The sequence below is a fragment of the Pararge aegeria genome, chromosome 22 (assembly GCF_905163445.1).
Source record: "Pararge aegeria chromosome 22, ilParAegt1.1, whole genome shotgun sequence".
Taxonomy (NCBI): Eukaryota; Metazoa; Arthropoda; class Insecta; order Lepidoptera; family Nymphalidae; genus Pararge; species Pararge aegeria.
The window spans coordinates 1,742,759-1,757,304 of record NC_053201.1 but is presented as its reverse complement, the minus strand read 5'-3'; the positions used below and the strand labels follow the sequence as shown (position 1 = coordinate 1,757,304).

The following is a 14,546-nucleotide window of genomic DNA, read 5'->3' as shown; positions in this document are numbered from 1 at the left end:
GGATATCGATGCGATTTGATCTACATCTGGTCCCGACAGGGCCTTGTAGAATCTGCCATGCAACTCCTTACTCTTCCATACCGCCACACGATCTGAGTTGCTAAGTACTTTTGGCTTGCGCCAGTTCTCTTTGCCAAGGAATAGTGGAGTAAGACCTAGGGGTACTGCAACTACATCCTTACACATACCCACATTCATTCTAAGAAAATGATCTCTAAGATTGCACACCTCACGATTATGAAGGTTCTTGGCATTCAGAAGACCACGTCCTCCTCACTTGCGTGGGATGTACAACCACATTACAGAGGAACGTGGGTGATGCATACGGTAAGCCGTCAACAGTTTGCGAAATTTACAGTCCAGGGTGTCCATACCATTATTAATGGTACGGCTTTAGATAATAATCTACTTTGTATATACAAAATAGCAGCATGGGCTTACCCGGCTTCAGGTCTAGGGGGAGAGATTGTGACTGACATAGCGAGATATTTCAGGTCAGATAGTGATATTTTTAATTTTTTTCTGAATCTTGGCCGCCTTACATTTTCTGCGAGATTTCCAGCAGCGGCAGCATCAATTTAAAAAAGTTCCGCTTAATATTTTATAATATGATTCCTAAGGTAAGTTTGGACCTACCTAAATGCTTAGTTTAAAGAATGTGTTAAAACACATTTATTACAGCTAGGTTACTATACTATTGACATTACTATACACAACAATTAATTACTTAATGAAAAGGTTTCTTAGAAGCATCCGGCTCCGCTTTCATCTCTCACAGAGAGAAAAATGAATTTTAAAATGTGAATGTAAATTGTTGATATTGAAAAGAGCAAGTGCTGAGTTTCTTGCCGGCTTCTTCTCGGTAGAATCTGCCTGCCGAACCGGTGTTAGAGTCACTACACTCAGACAGACTTGAAGTTTCAAAAGGCCTTGAAATATACTATAAATGAATTTTGATTTTTTTTTGAAAATAGCTTGGCGGCACGCCTTTTTCGGTGGCCATGTATCTTCCCACCAGAACAGACCAGAGAAAATTATATATTCCCAAACATCCCCCACCGGGGACCGAAACTGGCATCTCAAACTTATAAGATCACAACGTTCACTAAGGCACCAGGGTGGTCGTCAAACGTTATGCCTTTCATCCGAGGCAAAATAACGGGAATTCCACGGGATTTTAAAAGCGCTTAAGTAAGTTGTTTTCTGTTTTATTAACGAGATGTTAATTTAATTAATAATTAAAATATACATCGTACATTATATTGCTTGATTTAAGAGAGCTTTTCTTGTTTGGAATAAAATAAATTTGTATTACATTAACATTTTCTCTTCAAACGAAAATCATAAGTGCCCTCACTTATTTCGTTAATGCAACATGTTATATTTTTAATACCAGACGCAAAAATGAAGGGATGTTACGGGTTTGACGTGTCTGTCTGTGGCAAGTCGGGAATGTTTTTCCGGGAGCCGAGGAGGTCCCGGGTTAACCTGTTAGGGAGTAGTAGTCGGTTTCTACGCGAAATCGCACCGGAACACTAAATCGCTTAGTGTCATGTCTTTGTGTGTAGGGTGGTAGCTAGCCACGGCCGAATTCTCCCACTAGACCAGTCCAGAGAAAATTCTGAAATAATAAATTCCCAAATTGCCCCTACAAGGATTCGAACCCGGGACCTCTCTTAACAAGCGCTCACCATTGCGCCAGGGAGGTCGTCAAATCAATGTATAATTTCTGAATGTTTTCTTTAGGATCTAGGGGAGGGTCTCAGGTTGTGGCTAGTTACCAGTCTACTACAAAGACGTGACGCTTAGATATTTAGCGTACCGATACGATGTCGCATAGCAATGGCTTAATACTGCCATACCCTTGACTGGTGAGATTATAGTAAAGTACCTTGTAATGGAATTTAAAAAAGCGATTCTATAAACCTCTCTTGTGTTACAAGCAATATAAGGATGATAAATGTAACTATTATGACATAAATCAGTTCTTTTGTTCACAAAATCAACACACCAAGTTATGCTCAGCATCCATCCCATATGTTTGTCAACATGGATTTCTCCAAGAACCAAGGCGAAGTACGTTAAAATAGTTTACGTGCCGACGTGAAACACGAAACTCACTTCTGTGTAGCCATCATCAGTAGGTATTACAATCATCAAAAGCCTTCTCCATATTCCGTAAGAAGGATGCATATTGAGCTTGGGTCCTTTCAGTTCAAAACTAAAATAAATTAAAACCTTTTGTAGTTATACTTCTTTAGCGGCGGCAGGAAAAAATCATGGGATTGAAATTATACGATGTAACGAAATGCGCGCGCACATGATTACACGATTTTAACAGGACGTAGAGGTTGACCGACATTTTTAATAAGCAGTATAAATTTATAAATGCCACCGAATTTCAATATCGTGTACAGTATTCTACTAGTTAAGCCCTTTCATTTGATACCCATATTGAGGGAGTTGTGGAAAAATATGTGATTCAGCATTTTGTGCTGGCGGCCATCTTGGATTTTTAATTTATCATAGTTTATAGTATACTATCAAAAACAAAATCGAAATCGATCACTCGGTTCCCAACCAAATTTCTTTTAGGCTGCTTAAGATTCAAAATCCCTGGAGGTCAGACGGACTTGAGACCAACTAAAAATAGCACGATCTTCATAACCAACTGTATTGTGCCCCAAAAGGCAATAACATTCGTCCTTCAAAAAAAAAATTGGTTGTCTGTAAAGTCGGCTTTCTGACGATAGTTGAACGTGACAACGTCGTAAGAAAATACTGATGGAATGGTTTCAAAAGAAAATTTAAATTTTATTCGTTTGATAGATATTATCGTTGCTATAAACAATTGACACCACATTCACTTTTCACTGCACTTCATCCTTGCCGAAAACATGTAAATGTATTATTGTATAGAAGCTGTCCACGCGGACGCATCGCTGACTCAAGTAGAAGAGTGACAGATGTCGAACGCGGAGGCCGACTGTGCCTCTTTGTCGCTCGTTCCGCGCTCTCGCTTGCACTTCAAGCCTTGAATGGAACGCCTCAGAGCGAGTTAACGCCGCATGCGTCATGTTTTTTTCGTGCGTGCAGCCGGCTCCATCGAATTATAAGACGTTGTCACGTCAAAAAATTGTTCGTGGTCCCTTCCTGTAACACTGTTGCACGAAGCGTGGCACCTTTGATGATGATGATGTCCTCCATGACGTATCCGTCCACGGCGACACCTTGGCTTTATAGTCTCGAGTGTGCACGGATATGACTAGCGAAGCCAAATTTAGTCTTAAAGATTCGATTGCATGACCCGCAGTAAAGTTGACCGCTGTTATTACAATTATATGTATAGGAAGACTTAGTCCTAATTTTTCTGTTGTAGCGCTTTGAAGCAAGGTGTTCTAGACGTTTCTTTTCGAAGGTTTTACATTTGTCACTTATCAGTTTGCGCCATGTAGACCTCTGCGCGGCAATTCGCTCCCAATTGCTCCATGGTATTTTGCATGATGTTAGATTACGTTTTAGAACATCCTTAAAACGCAAGTACTGACCACCAGACTTTCGTTTACCAGTACTGAGCTCAGAGTAAAAAACTGCTTTCGGTAGCAGGGTGTCATTCATGCGCGCCAAATGTCTACACCCTCTGAGTTGACCTTTCAATATCAAAGCTTCCATGCCGTCCATGCTCGATCTCCTCAGAATTTCAGAGTTTTTGATTTTATCCTGCCACTTTACACGCATTATTTATCTTAAGCATTTGTGATGGAAAATATCCAGACACTTAATATCTGTTTTGTACAAACACCAAACTTCAGAAGCATAAAGAAGTATTGGCAGAATGATGGCTTTATTATTTATTTATTGCCGAAGATCTGTTTGGTGTGGAGTATAAGGATTGAAGAAATTATAAATTATACAGATGCTCCTGCTTTTCGCGGAGAAGGTATAGCAAATTAAGCTTAATTTTCATAATATATCATGGATTTCCGCAAAGTAACGCCTGCTTCTATCCAATAGTTCCACTTACTTAGTGTTAGTGCCCTGCCGTACTATCAAGATGTATAATAAATAAATATATAACATAAGAAGAGTCGCAAATAGTCACTGGATACGAGCGGTAAACTGTAACGTTTGGAAATGCTTACAATAAACCGACGTTCAGCAGTGGAAATCGTGCGGTAGACATGATGATACACATAAAAAAACGCACCGAATCATAACCTTTTCTAAAAGTCGATTATAAATGGATCTTAATGTTAATAAGCAATTTTTAATAGTGTTTTTACTAGAAGCCATTCGCTAAAGTAATAAACGAACATTGTGTCATCTTAATCGATTTACGAATGGTCCTATAAATCGCTTCCCAAAGTTGAACGAGCCTAATTGTGAAAATTTTACTCCACGCAAACGTCGTCACTTTGTCTTATTTTAAATTTAAATTCAGAATTAGTTTGGTATACAAGCACTTTTGAAACGTCACGTGACTCTATTACCGGTTCTGAAAGTAGATTTCGCTTACAAGACGCCTGCAAAAATCAGCAGTTGTTTTAAATTTCAAAGATCACCATTTTATCATCTTTACGCTTAATTTATTACCGGCCCACTACAGGGTACGAGTCTCCTCTTTATCCTCTCGAAATAAACACAGCTGTGGCCATAGTCCAACGGGCTGACTCGACACGGAAAACTCTAAGGCATGCAGGTTTCAAGTAGTATTAAATTGCTTAAAGCAGACGTAACTGAGAAAAGATGCAAACTAAAAAGCAAGAAGGAAATATTTTCTTTAACAATTTTAATATCCACGTTCATTATCAACGTATCAAAGTTTTTAGTTTTCTTTATCCCTCCCCAATCAATCTTCACTAAATTGAAAAAGGGAGCACAACTGAAATATGACAAAGCTAACATAAAAAAGGCTGTTGGATGTTTCTAGGCTTCTTAAATATTATCCAACGGGCTAGAAACTTTGGGAACAACTGAACTCAAGTCTCCTTAAAACCGATTGACCTGGCTAATTCGATAAAAGAGGCAGTTTTGACACAAAACACCTGGGGCCCGCCCTATCGTTGATTGAATGTAAACATGCGTTGCGTACTTACGTTCTTCCGTTCGAGAGAGATCGAGACTCGAGTGGGTAGATTAGATATTGCAAGAGTTGATGGCACGTTTTTATAATATTGACTCCCAAAATTCCCGCGTAAATTATTACCTTTTTTTACCATATTTTGGAAGCTAGAAGGATATAGGGAAGGTCAACTTAAACTTTATTTAAATTGCTTTATTGCTGACACTTGATGCGAGTAGAAAATATAGCGTATAAGCTGTTACCCACGGCTTCGTGCCTATTTATACTGGGTTTTACAAATCCCGTGAGAACCGTTTGTTTTTCTGAAATAAAAATCCCTAGATCCAACTCACCGTCTTTTAACTAACTCTATGCTAAAAATCGAATTGATTGGTTGCTTAGTTATGGCGTGAAGAAAGGACAAACAAACACAATTCCGCATTTATAATATTAAGTAAGTGTTTAAATAAGTAGAGCTTTTTGTAATGGAGCTCGCAAGAAGAAGTTCAGCCGCCATGCTTGATCTGCTGTGATCCAGGCCACTGGCCACAGGCAACACGTTGCAGGACGTATTCCCTACGAAGTCCTCTACTTACGATCAGGTTTGATGACAAAAATATAATAAAAGCTTGTAAAGATTATCTTAGTAACTATTTTATAAATTACAATTGGCCAAACATACCTCCTAATAAAGGTAAGTTCCCTCTTGAGCACGTGGTGTATAAGTGTGTACCAAACTACTAACCAAGTGCTCCATAAAGGGATTTTCCCATTTATTACTTAATATTTAATTATATTTATCTTATATTAATTATATTTATCTTATATTAATTAAATTTATCTTATATTCTTAATATTTATCTTTGCATTCGCATTACCTTTTGTTTTATTAATTGATTTTGTCATAGAGTTAGTCAAAGCAAGGAGTGTAACATACTCGTAGGCAGTGGCGTGCATATATAGGGTATGCACAGGGTATGCAGATGATATGAAATGAAGAAAATCTCCAGTACGTGGCATAAATACTTAAAGGTAGGCTTCTAATAACTCTTACAATGTCTATCCTTAAGTTTTTTATAACTTAGACAGGAGATATTCTTCATTTTATATCATCTGCATACCTTATGCATACCCTCTATGCACGCCACTGCTCGTAGGTATGAAATACCTAATATATATACCAGGAAAACAAACGGTTCCCACGGGATTTATAACAAAACATAATAAACGCGGATAAAGATGGCGTGCAACCAGCTAATCCTAACATAAATTACTGACTAACAAATGACAATGACAAGATCTTTGAACTAAAGTGAGTTATGTGAAAATAAAAAGTACTTTTTATTCTGGTACATAATTTATATTATACTGGTAACAGTACCTAACTGATTTTTTTTTTGTAGTTCGCCGTAAAAGTACCGAACAAAAAAAGGAGAAAAATAATCATCTGAATTCGAAACGGGGTGTCCTGATTTAGGATTTACCACCTAAGCTATAATAACCTTGTAGATTATGGGAAATTTACCTTCGTATTCTAATCATATTGTAGCAGTCTTTCGTTGCCTGAAAACATGGATGAAACAACATTTTCTTAAAATGAAATCTAGCTAGATCTATTCATCGCCCCCGGAACCCCCTGTATACCTTTATACGAACTTTCCTTTATAAATATTGTTAGAGCCGAAGATTTATATATATAAAGCTACAAATTATACAAGAATTGCTCGTTTAAAGGTTTTAGATGGACAGATATACGCTCAACCTCAATAAATTATTGACATTAGTCACAAGATCAATATTGTGGAACAAACCCCAGTGGTATAGTGTTTGTCCAATATTCACGTATTAATCGGAGCATTAAACTCAACATTGCCGATATTAAGTTTGTCCGTGTATAATCTGTCAACATTCAACATGGCTGCCCTATGAAACGCTGGGGCATTGATTGTGAGGAAATATAATACGGTTCTACTTAAAACTACTGTTTTAAACTATTTTAAATGAACACCCGTAAAACGATTGTAAATAAAAATTAAAATAAAATGAACACTAAGCGTAATTTGTTATTAAAATTTATAATTTTCTAAATCTCTTCCTACCTATCTCTTTTACAACGGTTTCTTATAATCTAAGGAACGTTAACAAATGTATCTGTTCAAACGTTGGGTTTTAAATACATAAACAGATATAGTATAGTTTATTATGTACCTATGTATATGAAATGAGTATTATACTGTGTGGCACCGGTGTATCCAATCATAAGATGTTGTATGTATATGAGTTTATTATTAATTGTTCTTCTTCTATTGCTTTTTTTGTCTTTTAGGTGTGCCATATCGGCACGTTGTATTTATTTATTGTTCTTAGATAAGAGTAGAATACACAGATATATAGTGACAGTTACATTGACAGCTGTCATTTTTTTTTATTCTTTCCCATAGGAAAAAGGCAGAGGTATATCACCGAACACAAGCGTCTTCAGTGTTTATGACAACTGTCACTGTAACATAACGTAAATATAAAATTGGTGCACAAGTTGTCAGCCGACTATACTCCTCGTGTCCTCGCCCTAACTTGTGATTGTATTAAAAAACTACAGCTATCATAGCTGTAGGTTTTTGAATGCAACAAGTTTAAATAAATGTTATGAGTTTTTTTTTTATCGCTTCATGATCCGCTATAACTTCAACCATACCACAAGCACTATTTGCGATATATAAGTGGGGCTTCATTGACCGTGCATTATTATAACATGTATAGCGTATGCGTATGATAGCCCATCGACTCTAATTCCTATGTTAATTTTATAACCCCCTTGTTTCAGGCCACTGCCTTCAAACTCGGTGATAAACGTTTAAACCATGGTGAGTGATAATTTGAACGCCCCCGTAATGTCAAGGGCATGTTTTCGATTTACGAAAATCTGTCAAAGCGATGCTCCGTTGCTCCGTTCGAAGTATGGAAAGTAGAGGTAAGGAGAGTCAAAAGAGGAGAGAGAGAAAAGTTGAAAAAGTGTCCAGTTGTATGCGCTAAATAACAGTTCAAAAATCCTCCACAATGGCGCTGGTGGATGCACAGGGTATGGTAAGGAGAGTCATCTGTATATATGAAAAAGTGTCGTCAAAATGTATTAAATTAGGATGGCGCCACATTTGCATCAGGGTAACTCTTAAAAGAAGCGCCAAATATAAATATTGTTAGAGTAGGCTTGAAAAATAAACAATTAAGTATGGAGATACAAGGAAGTAAGGTTATATTTACCACAATATTTTGTACAACGTAAGTTGTTGAAATTCTCAATAATTAACTACTTTAGTCGATAATGACATTAAATTTTTTAACTCGGCATACTTCAATTCATCTACGATTGCTACATTCATACCATACCCTGTGCATCCACCAGCGCCATTGTGGAGGATTTTTGAACTGTTATTTAGCGCATACACTTTTTCAACTTTTCTCCCATATAAGATGACTCTCCTTACCTCTACCCTTCATAGTTTTTCGTGCAATTTTTGCTGTCAAACGTCACTTTTTTTTTGTGACATTTGTATTTTTTTTAATTCAAAGTGATTTTGACAGCAACGATATTGAGATTATCGCAGCCATCTTATACTGTGGTATAGTGAAATAAAAAACAATAAGACTTTTTATTCTAGAAATTCAAGTTCTGTTCCGACGGCGACTGTCCACTGTGGGCTCTGGCTGCTCTGCACGCCCTGGGCAGTCTCCCAGCGCCGACCTTCAAGAACCTGCTGCGCCAGGTCGTGGAAGAGCAGCCTGTGAGTAAAATAAGTATCTGGATGACTACTGAATGCGTTTTCGGAAGTGTGGATGCTTGGATTCCAAGTTTGGTTAGAGCTTTCCGTGCCAAAGCTCGTCCGGGGAAGTACCTTCTACCGCAATGCTTATTACTTCCGCAGCATTGTTGCAATGCTGTGTTCAGGTCTGAAGGGCGTAGTTGCCGGTTTACTTACAGGTACGCGGCCACAACGCCAACGCCTCAGGTTCATGGATTAGTTGTAAGGGGATGGTGATAACTTCGTTCGCCAACTTAAACCTAAAGCTACGAGGGTTCCAAACGCGCCCTGGTCCAAGAAGAGCCCACAACAAACTTAGTCGGGTAAATTTTTTTTTGTTATCACCATCTCACAGTAAAAAAATGCTGTTTGAAAACACATTTTAGAATGATCTCTGTCTCGCATGAACAATTTATTCCATTGCACAAACGAACCGTTATTAATAATGGCTAAGTAGTAAAGGTAGTTAGGCAAGTATTACTAAACCGATAAAATGTTTTAGAAAACGGAAACTTGCGTAAACACGTGAAAAGAAGCCTTTGAAAATAAAAAATTGCCAATAGTCGAAACCAACTCGTTAAGTTTACATCAAACAAAATTACGCAATTACTTTACCCCTAGTGGAAGTTTAAAAGTTACGAAATTATTGCCTAAGTACTTATTAAGTTGAAATAAGTATACAAACTTCAAGGGCGATGTTGAAACTCTTTGAATTCTTGATTTGTTGAACCAATGGGCTCGGATAAGGGGATAGGTAATTAGGTGGATTTCAATTGAATATCAAGTAGCTGCCATTTACAATGGCGATTTTATGAAATGACTGCCGAATGTATTGTTCTAAGATTATTTATAACTAACTCCTACGCTTCTGAGATTCAGCAATTAAATTTGGATATTGATCTAGACAGGTACTAACTTTTAAACTGTTCAAAGTTGGCAATGTCTCCATCGGGATAAGCGAAGTTGTTGTTTTGTAAATCGTTCAGAAATACTTTTTGCATTGTTTTGACGTAATTTTGAGAGCAGTGGTTCAAATCGGATTGTTCTTATTGTCATTCGAGAGTTAATATAACTACTTCGTAAACAGTAGGTACAATTTTTCTGCCAACAAGTCAGACCCTTGACTACGATCTTACCTGATGGTGCAATGTAAGATGGTAGCGGGCTGACCTATAAGTTGGATTGCAATGTCAAAGTCAAAGTCAAAAATATCTTTATTCAAGTAGGCCCGGCCCACAGGCGGCACTTTTGATGCGTACATAAGAATTACACGGTAGTGAGATGATGGTGATAACCACATTCGTAAACTTAAAACTAAAGCTACGAGGGTTCCAAGCGCGTCCTGGTCTAATAAGAAGCCCACAACAAACTTAGCTGGGTGTTTTTTTTTTGTTATCACCATCTCACAATGTCATTTTAAATTATTAGAAGAGCAACCTGGTTTTTTTCCGATTACGTAGTCCTTTACTAGGCCTATCTGTTTCAAACTACTTCATTGCTCTGACTGCGAAGGCAGCTGAGCTGAGAGACAGACAAAGACATTTCACTGAAGCTTACGATCCAAAGAGAGAGGATATTCTCAGGGTTCGTGCCGTAGTCCACCACGCTAGTGAAGTTGTTGATTGAATGACTTCACACACCTTTGAGAACAAAAAAAGAACTCTCGTTTTGGAGGTTCGATGTTTGCCTTCACCGTTGAAGCAAGTAATATTTTAATTGCCTAAAACGCACATAACTTAGAAAAGTTAGAGGTGCGTGCTGGGATTCGAACTCGGCCCCCGATTGAAAAGCCCGTCCTAACCACTAGGCTGTCACAGTTTCCGCCACCAACATATACCTTCATCTTAATATCAAATCGATGCAATTCACAAAAAAAAATGATATTCGCCAAATAAGAAGGGTTCAAACTCGTTCCTTCTGAAAAACAGACCGAAGTCATAACCTAGACTACAAATCATTCCTTGTTTTAAGATATCAGATAGATATTAATAGATTAGTTAAGAACGCACAAAAGCCGGACAAGTAAACTAGTAGGTAGGTACAGAAGTGAATACAAAACATTATTCGTTTACTTATGATTGGATTATCGTCAAAGACGCGCTAAAAGCCTAGCCAGGGAATCATTTTTGTCTTGCGAATAGTAAGTGGGTAACAAGATTCCATTGTACCGAATCTATATTAGACTAGCGGTTACGCGCGATTTGGTTTGTGTACAATTTAATATCATATGTAACATCTATATATATAAAAATGTTATGTTGGTTTGTGACTTTGTGTACGCTTCAAAAACTCAAAAAGTTATGCACCGATCGAGCTGAAATTTTAGCATGATATAAAAAAAAATAGTTTATTTCGGTAAGAAACAAAGTGGTATTAATATATCGCTGAAGCCTTCTTTTAAGAGAAGTATCACTACCCCTGTTTATATAATATCCGCATCAAGGATTGTTTTTATATATTTTATGCATCAGTCACATATCCGCGGGTCTTTATATCTACGCAGACATAAAGACACCACGCACCTGTAAAAGACTGTAAAAAAACAAAGAATATTGCATATCCACAAATATTGCAATATTAAACTTATATGTAATGTATTCTTTGTTTTGTTTCTCATTTCTCAACCATTCCGTAAAAATGTGCCACAACGAAACGTGGCTGGGTACAACTAGTATTCTCATAAATATAAACTTACTAGCGGACCCCAGCGCCATCTGTCGGGCTGGTTTGTGCATCTAAATCATCCAGGGTGCCACCCAAAAGCATACCAAAAAATTCACTGAAATCGGTCCAGCCGTTTAGGAGGAGTTCAGTGACATACACACTCACACAAGAAATATATATATAAAGATATGTCCTATAGAGAGTACCTAGATAGTAGTCTAGACTAGAGGGTTTAAAAAAAAGCTTTTTGAAACTATGCTGGTTTAAAGGCCCTGGCTTCAAAAACATAGGACTTTCTTTCATTATTTTTCACATTTCTTCTTCTAATTCCCGGTTTAAGCCTTAATTGTAGATTTAAGAGAAACTCTGTCTTAGTGTAAACCAACAAACTAAGAGAGACCTTCTTTTTTATATCGCTAACTTTGAAATCATATGACTCTAATACATTCTTTCAACTGTCATTTCGACACTTGTGGGATAGTTTTCCGTAGTAACAGAAGCATAATTTGCTAAACCCTGTAAAAGTCCCCTTAAAATAAATCCAGAAGTTTCGGTGATTCAGCTAATGTCAAAGACTAAAATACAGATACCCAATAATTTAAAAAATGTGTTTTATTTTGGTACACGCACGGAAGATTTTTTTTATCATAGATACATAGAAAATAAAAGCTTTTACCTTGACATTACGAGCAAATATTTTATTATTTATTTGTACAAAGTTCAATGGGTAAAGAATGCACATCTACAATATGTTAATGGACAACGTCATAGAACATTTTAAGAGGTTGTAGGGTGGTGGTCTACAACCCACCACGCTGCTGCAATGCGGGATGGTTATCATCTATGGCTTAACGTCACCAATGCCTCTCTCCTATAAGAGGACACTCGTGGCCAGTAGTGGGCCAGTAATTAGCTGAGGAAGAGGATGTTATAGCAACGTTACTGATTTGACAACTCTTAACCAATTAGGTAACTGGATAAGTAATCGACTTTGCTCCGTGGTTTAGACGGGACGATTTGTCTGTGAATTATTTTATTGTAACGCCGTTTACCTTAAACTTTTTGTCTACTACCGCTTCAACAAATAATTAAATTAAAAAAAGTTGAAAATTAAAACGAAAACAAAGCTACGTTTTCGATTCACAATCGTACTAATGATAATGGGATTTTTTATATGGCACCTATGTACGGAACCCTCTTTATGCAAGTCCAATATGCACTTAGCCGATTTTTTTACTTTTCAGGATGATGGCATCATGGAAATACTGAAGGACACCAGCTTATGTAAGTATTTATTTTTCCACTACAAGTTAACATTGCACTGCAATCCCACCTGTTTCTGTGCATTATAAGATGGTACCAAGCAAGCATATCAGGTTACTACCACCACGCTAGCCTTTGATAACATTATGGAGAACTCTCAAGTTCCTCCTCGCTATGTTTCGTGCTTGAAACGCACAGACCTTCGAAAAGTAAGGTTTCCACTGGGTCCCCCAGAAGGGGGAGCCAGAGCCCTATCCACTAGGCTATTACCACTTTTAAACTAGTGAAAAAAGTTCATTGTAAAAACGTTGTCACCAGCATCGCGCGAGGAATGCGCTCGCGCAGCCGCCGTGCTCCGATGGACGTTGAAACAGGCACACAGATGTGGCTGCAGCGGCGTCCAGCTTGCGAGAGATCTGCTCGTGCTGGGAGTGCCCCGAGCACACGCCTCTGCCCTGGCTGACGCCGCGGAGACCGGAAGGGAGGCTTACGAGGCACAGATCAAGACCAATGGGTTTATGGGTAAGTGTTCCGTTAACTAATGAGGAAATTTTGGGTGAAGAGATAGGTGTATATCAATAGATAGTAATGCTAAGTCCAACTAAACTACATTCTGGACAGTAAGGTAATACGATAACTTAGTCGTTTCTACTCACATTCATCTAGCCAAGAGAAAGACTACCGAGGCACAGATGAAAGCAATGGGACTTTCTAAAGACCAGATGAGTGGCCATAATCAGCTGGTAACGTAAGGTAATAACTTGGCCATTGCTACTTGCATCCGACTTGCCATATATCCTTGCAGCAGATTGAGCTGGTGAGAGACCTGTTTGTATTGGCAGTACCGACTCCGCGCAGTCTACGAAGTCTCTACGAAGTCCATGATAGGAACCACACTCCATCCAGTCAGTTAGGTAAGGTGATAACTTGGTCGTTTATATTCGAAAATATCACGCCAGGTTTTCTTGCAGCGGATAAAAGTAGGGAAAGACCTGCTTGGGTATTGAAACCCACTGGTTATTGAAACCCACTCGCAAAAAAATGGGCGAGATGTTTTCTAGACATCAGCACATCGTGATTCATCGTCATTCAAAGATCATGGATTGCTACAATTTGCTTGGTAGAAGTTAAGGATTATACGTAGTTCTATTCTCTCAAATATGCGACTGTGGATAAAGCTGGCCAGTTTGCTAATTCATGTTTGGTTTCCAGTAAACAAACTGACCGACGTGAAGACGGCCCCAGGCCCCGAGGGCACAGTCGACACGGTCACTCTGTCGCTGATCTGCGACGAGGTATTCACCGGGGAACAAAAGACTTCAAACCTGATTATAGACAAGTCGCTAGTGAAGGACCTGCTTCAAGAACTGAGGACAGCGAAAATGAAGATGGATGAAATTGACATTGAGTCAAAATAAAATTGTTTCTAGTAGTAGTTTTATGTAATCGTTTTCCGCTGCTTTTGGCTGATTTTTTTTGGGTTTCCGGCCGTAGTCCACAATGCTGGCCAAGTGCGGATTAGCACACTTAACACGCGTTTGAGAACATTATAAATAATCTGAGGAATTTAGATTGTATAAAATGTTCTAATACAGTTAGCTTCAAGTTAGCTTAACGTTAAAAACAGCCAGTCCTATAGTTTACCTAATGTTATCCAAATTAAAAATTTATACAAATAAACTAAGTATTAATAAAATAATTATTATTTATTTTGTATAGTGTAATTATCAAATTCACTTGAATATGTAGGAAGATTC

General features: G+C 38.0%; 1 protein-coding gene across 1 annotated transcript in view; it reads left to right on the top strand.

Annotated features, from left to right (window-relative positions):
* Positions 1-14,488, top strand: part of LOC120633729 (putative peptidyl-prolyl cis-trans isomerase dodo) — a 35,287-nt gene extending 20,799 nt beyond the window's left edge. Inside the window, exons 2-6 of the mRNA XM_039904056.1 lie at positions 7,887-7,926; positions 8,722-8,844; positions 12,771-12,810; positions 13,108-13,311; positions 14,002-14,488. Of these exons, the coding sequence (XP_039759990.1) occupies positions 7,924-7,926; positions 8,722-8,844; positions 12,771-12,810; positions 13,108-13,311; positions 14,002-14,207 (576 nt within the window). The 5' untranslated portion in view covers positions 7,887-7,923 and the 3' untranslated portion in view covers positions 14,208-14,488. The remainder of the gene's footprint in view (positions 1-7,886; positions 7,927-8,721; positions 8,845-12,770; positions 12,811-13,107; positions 13,312-14,001) is intronic.
* The last annotated feature ends 58 nt before the right edge of the window (positions 14,489-14,546 follow it).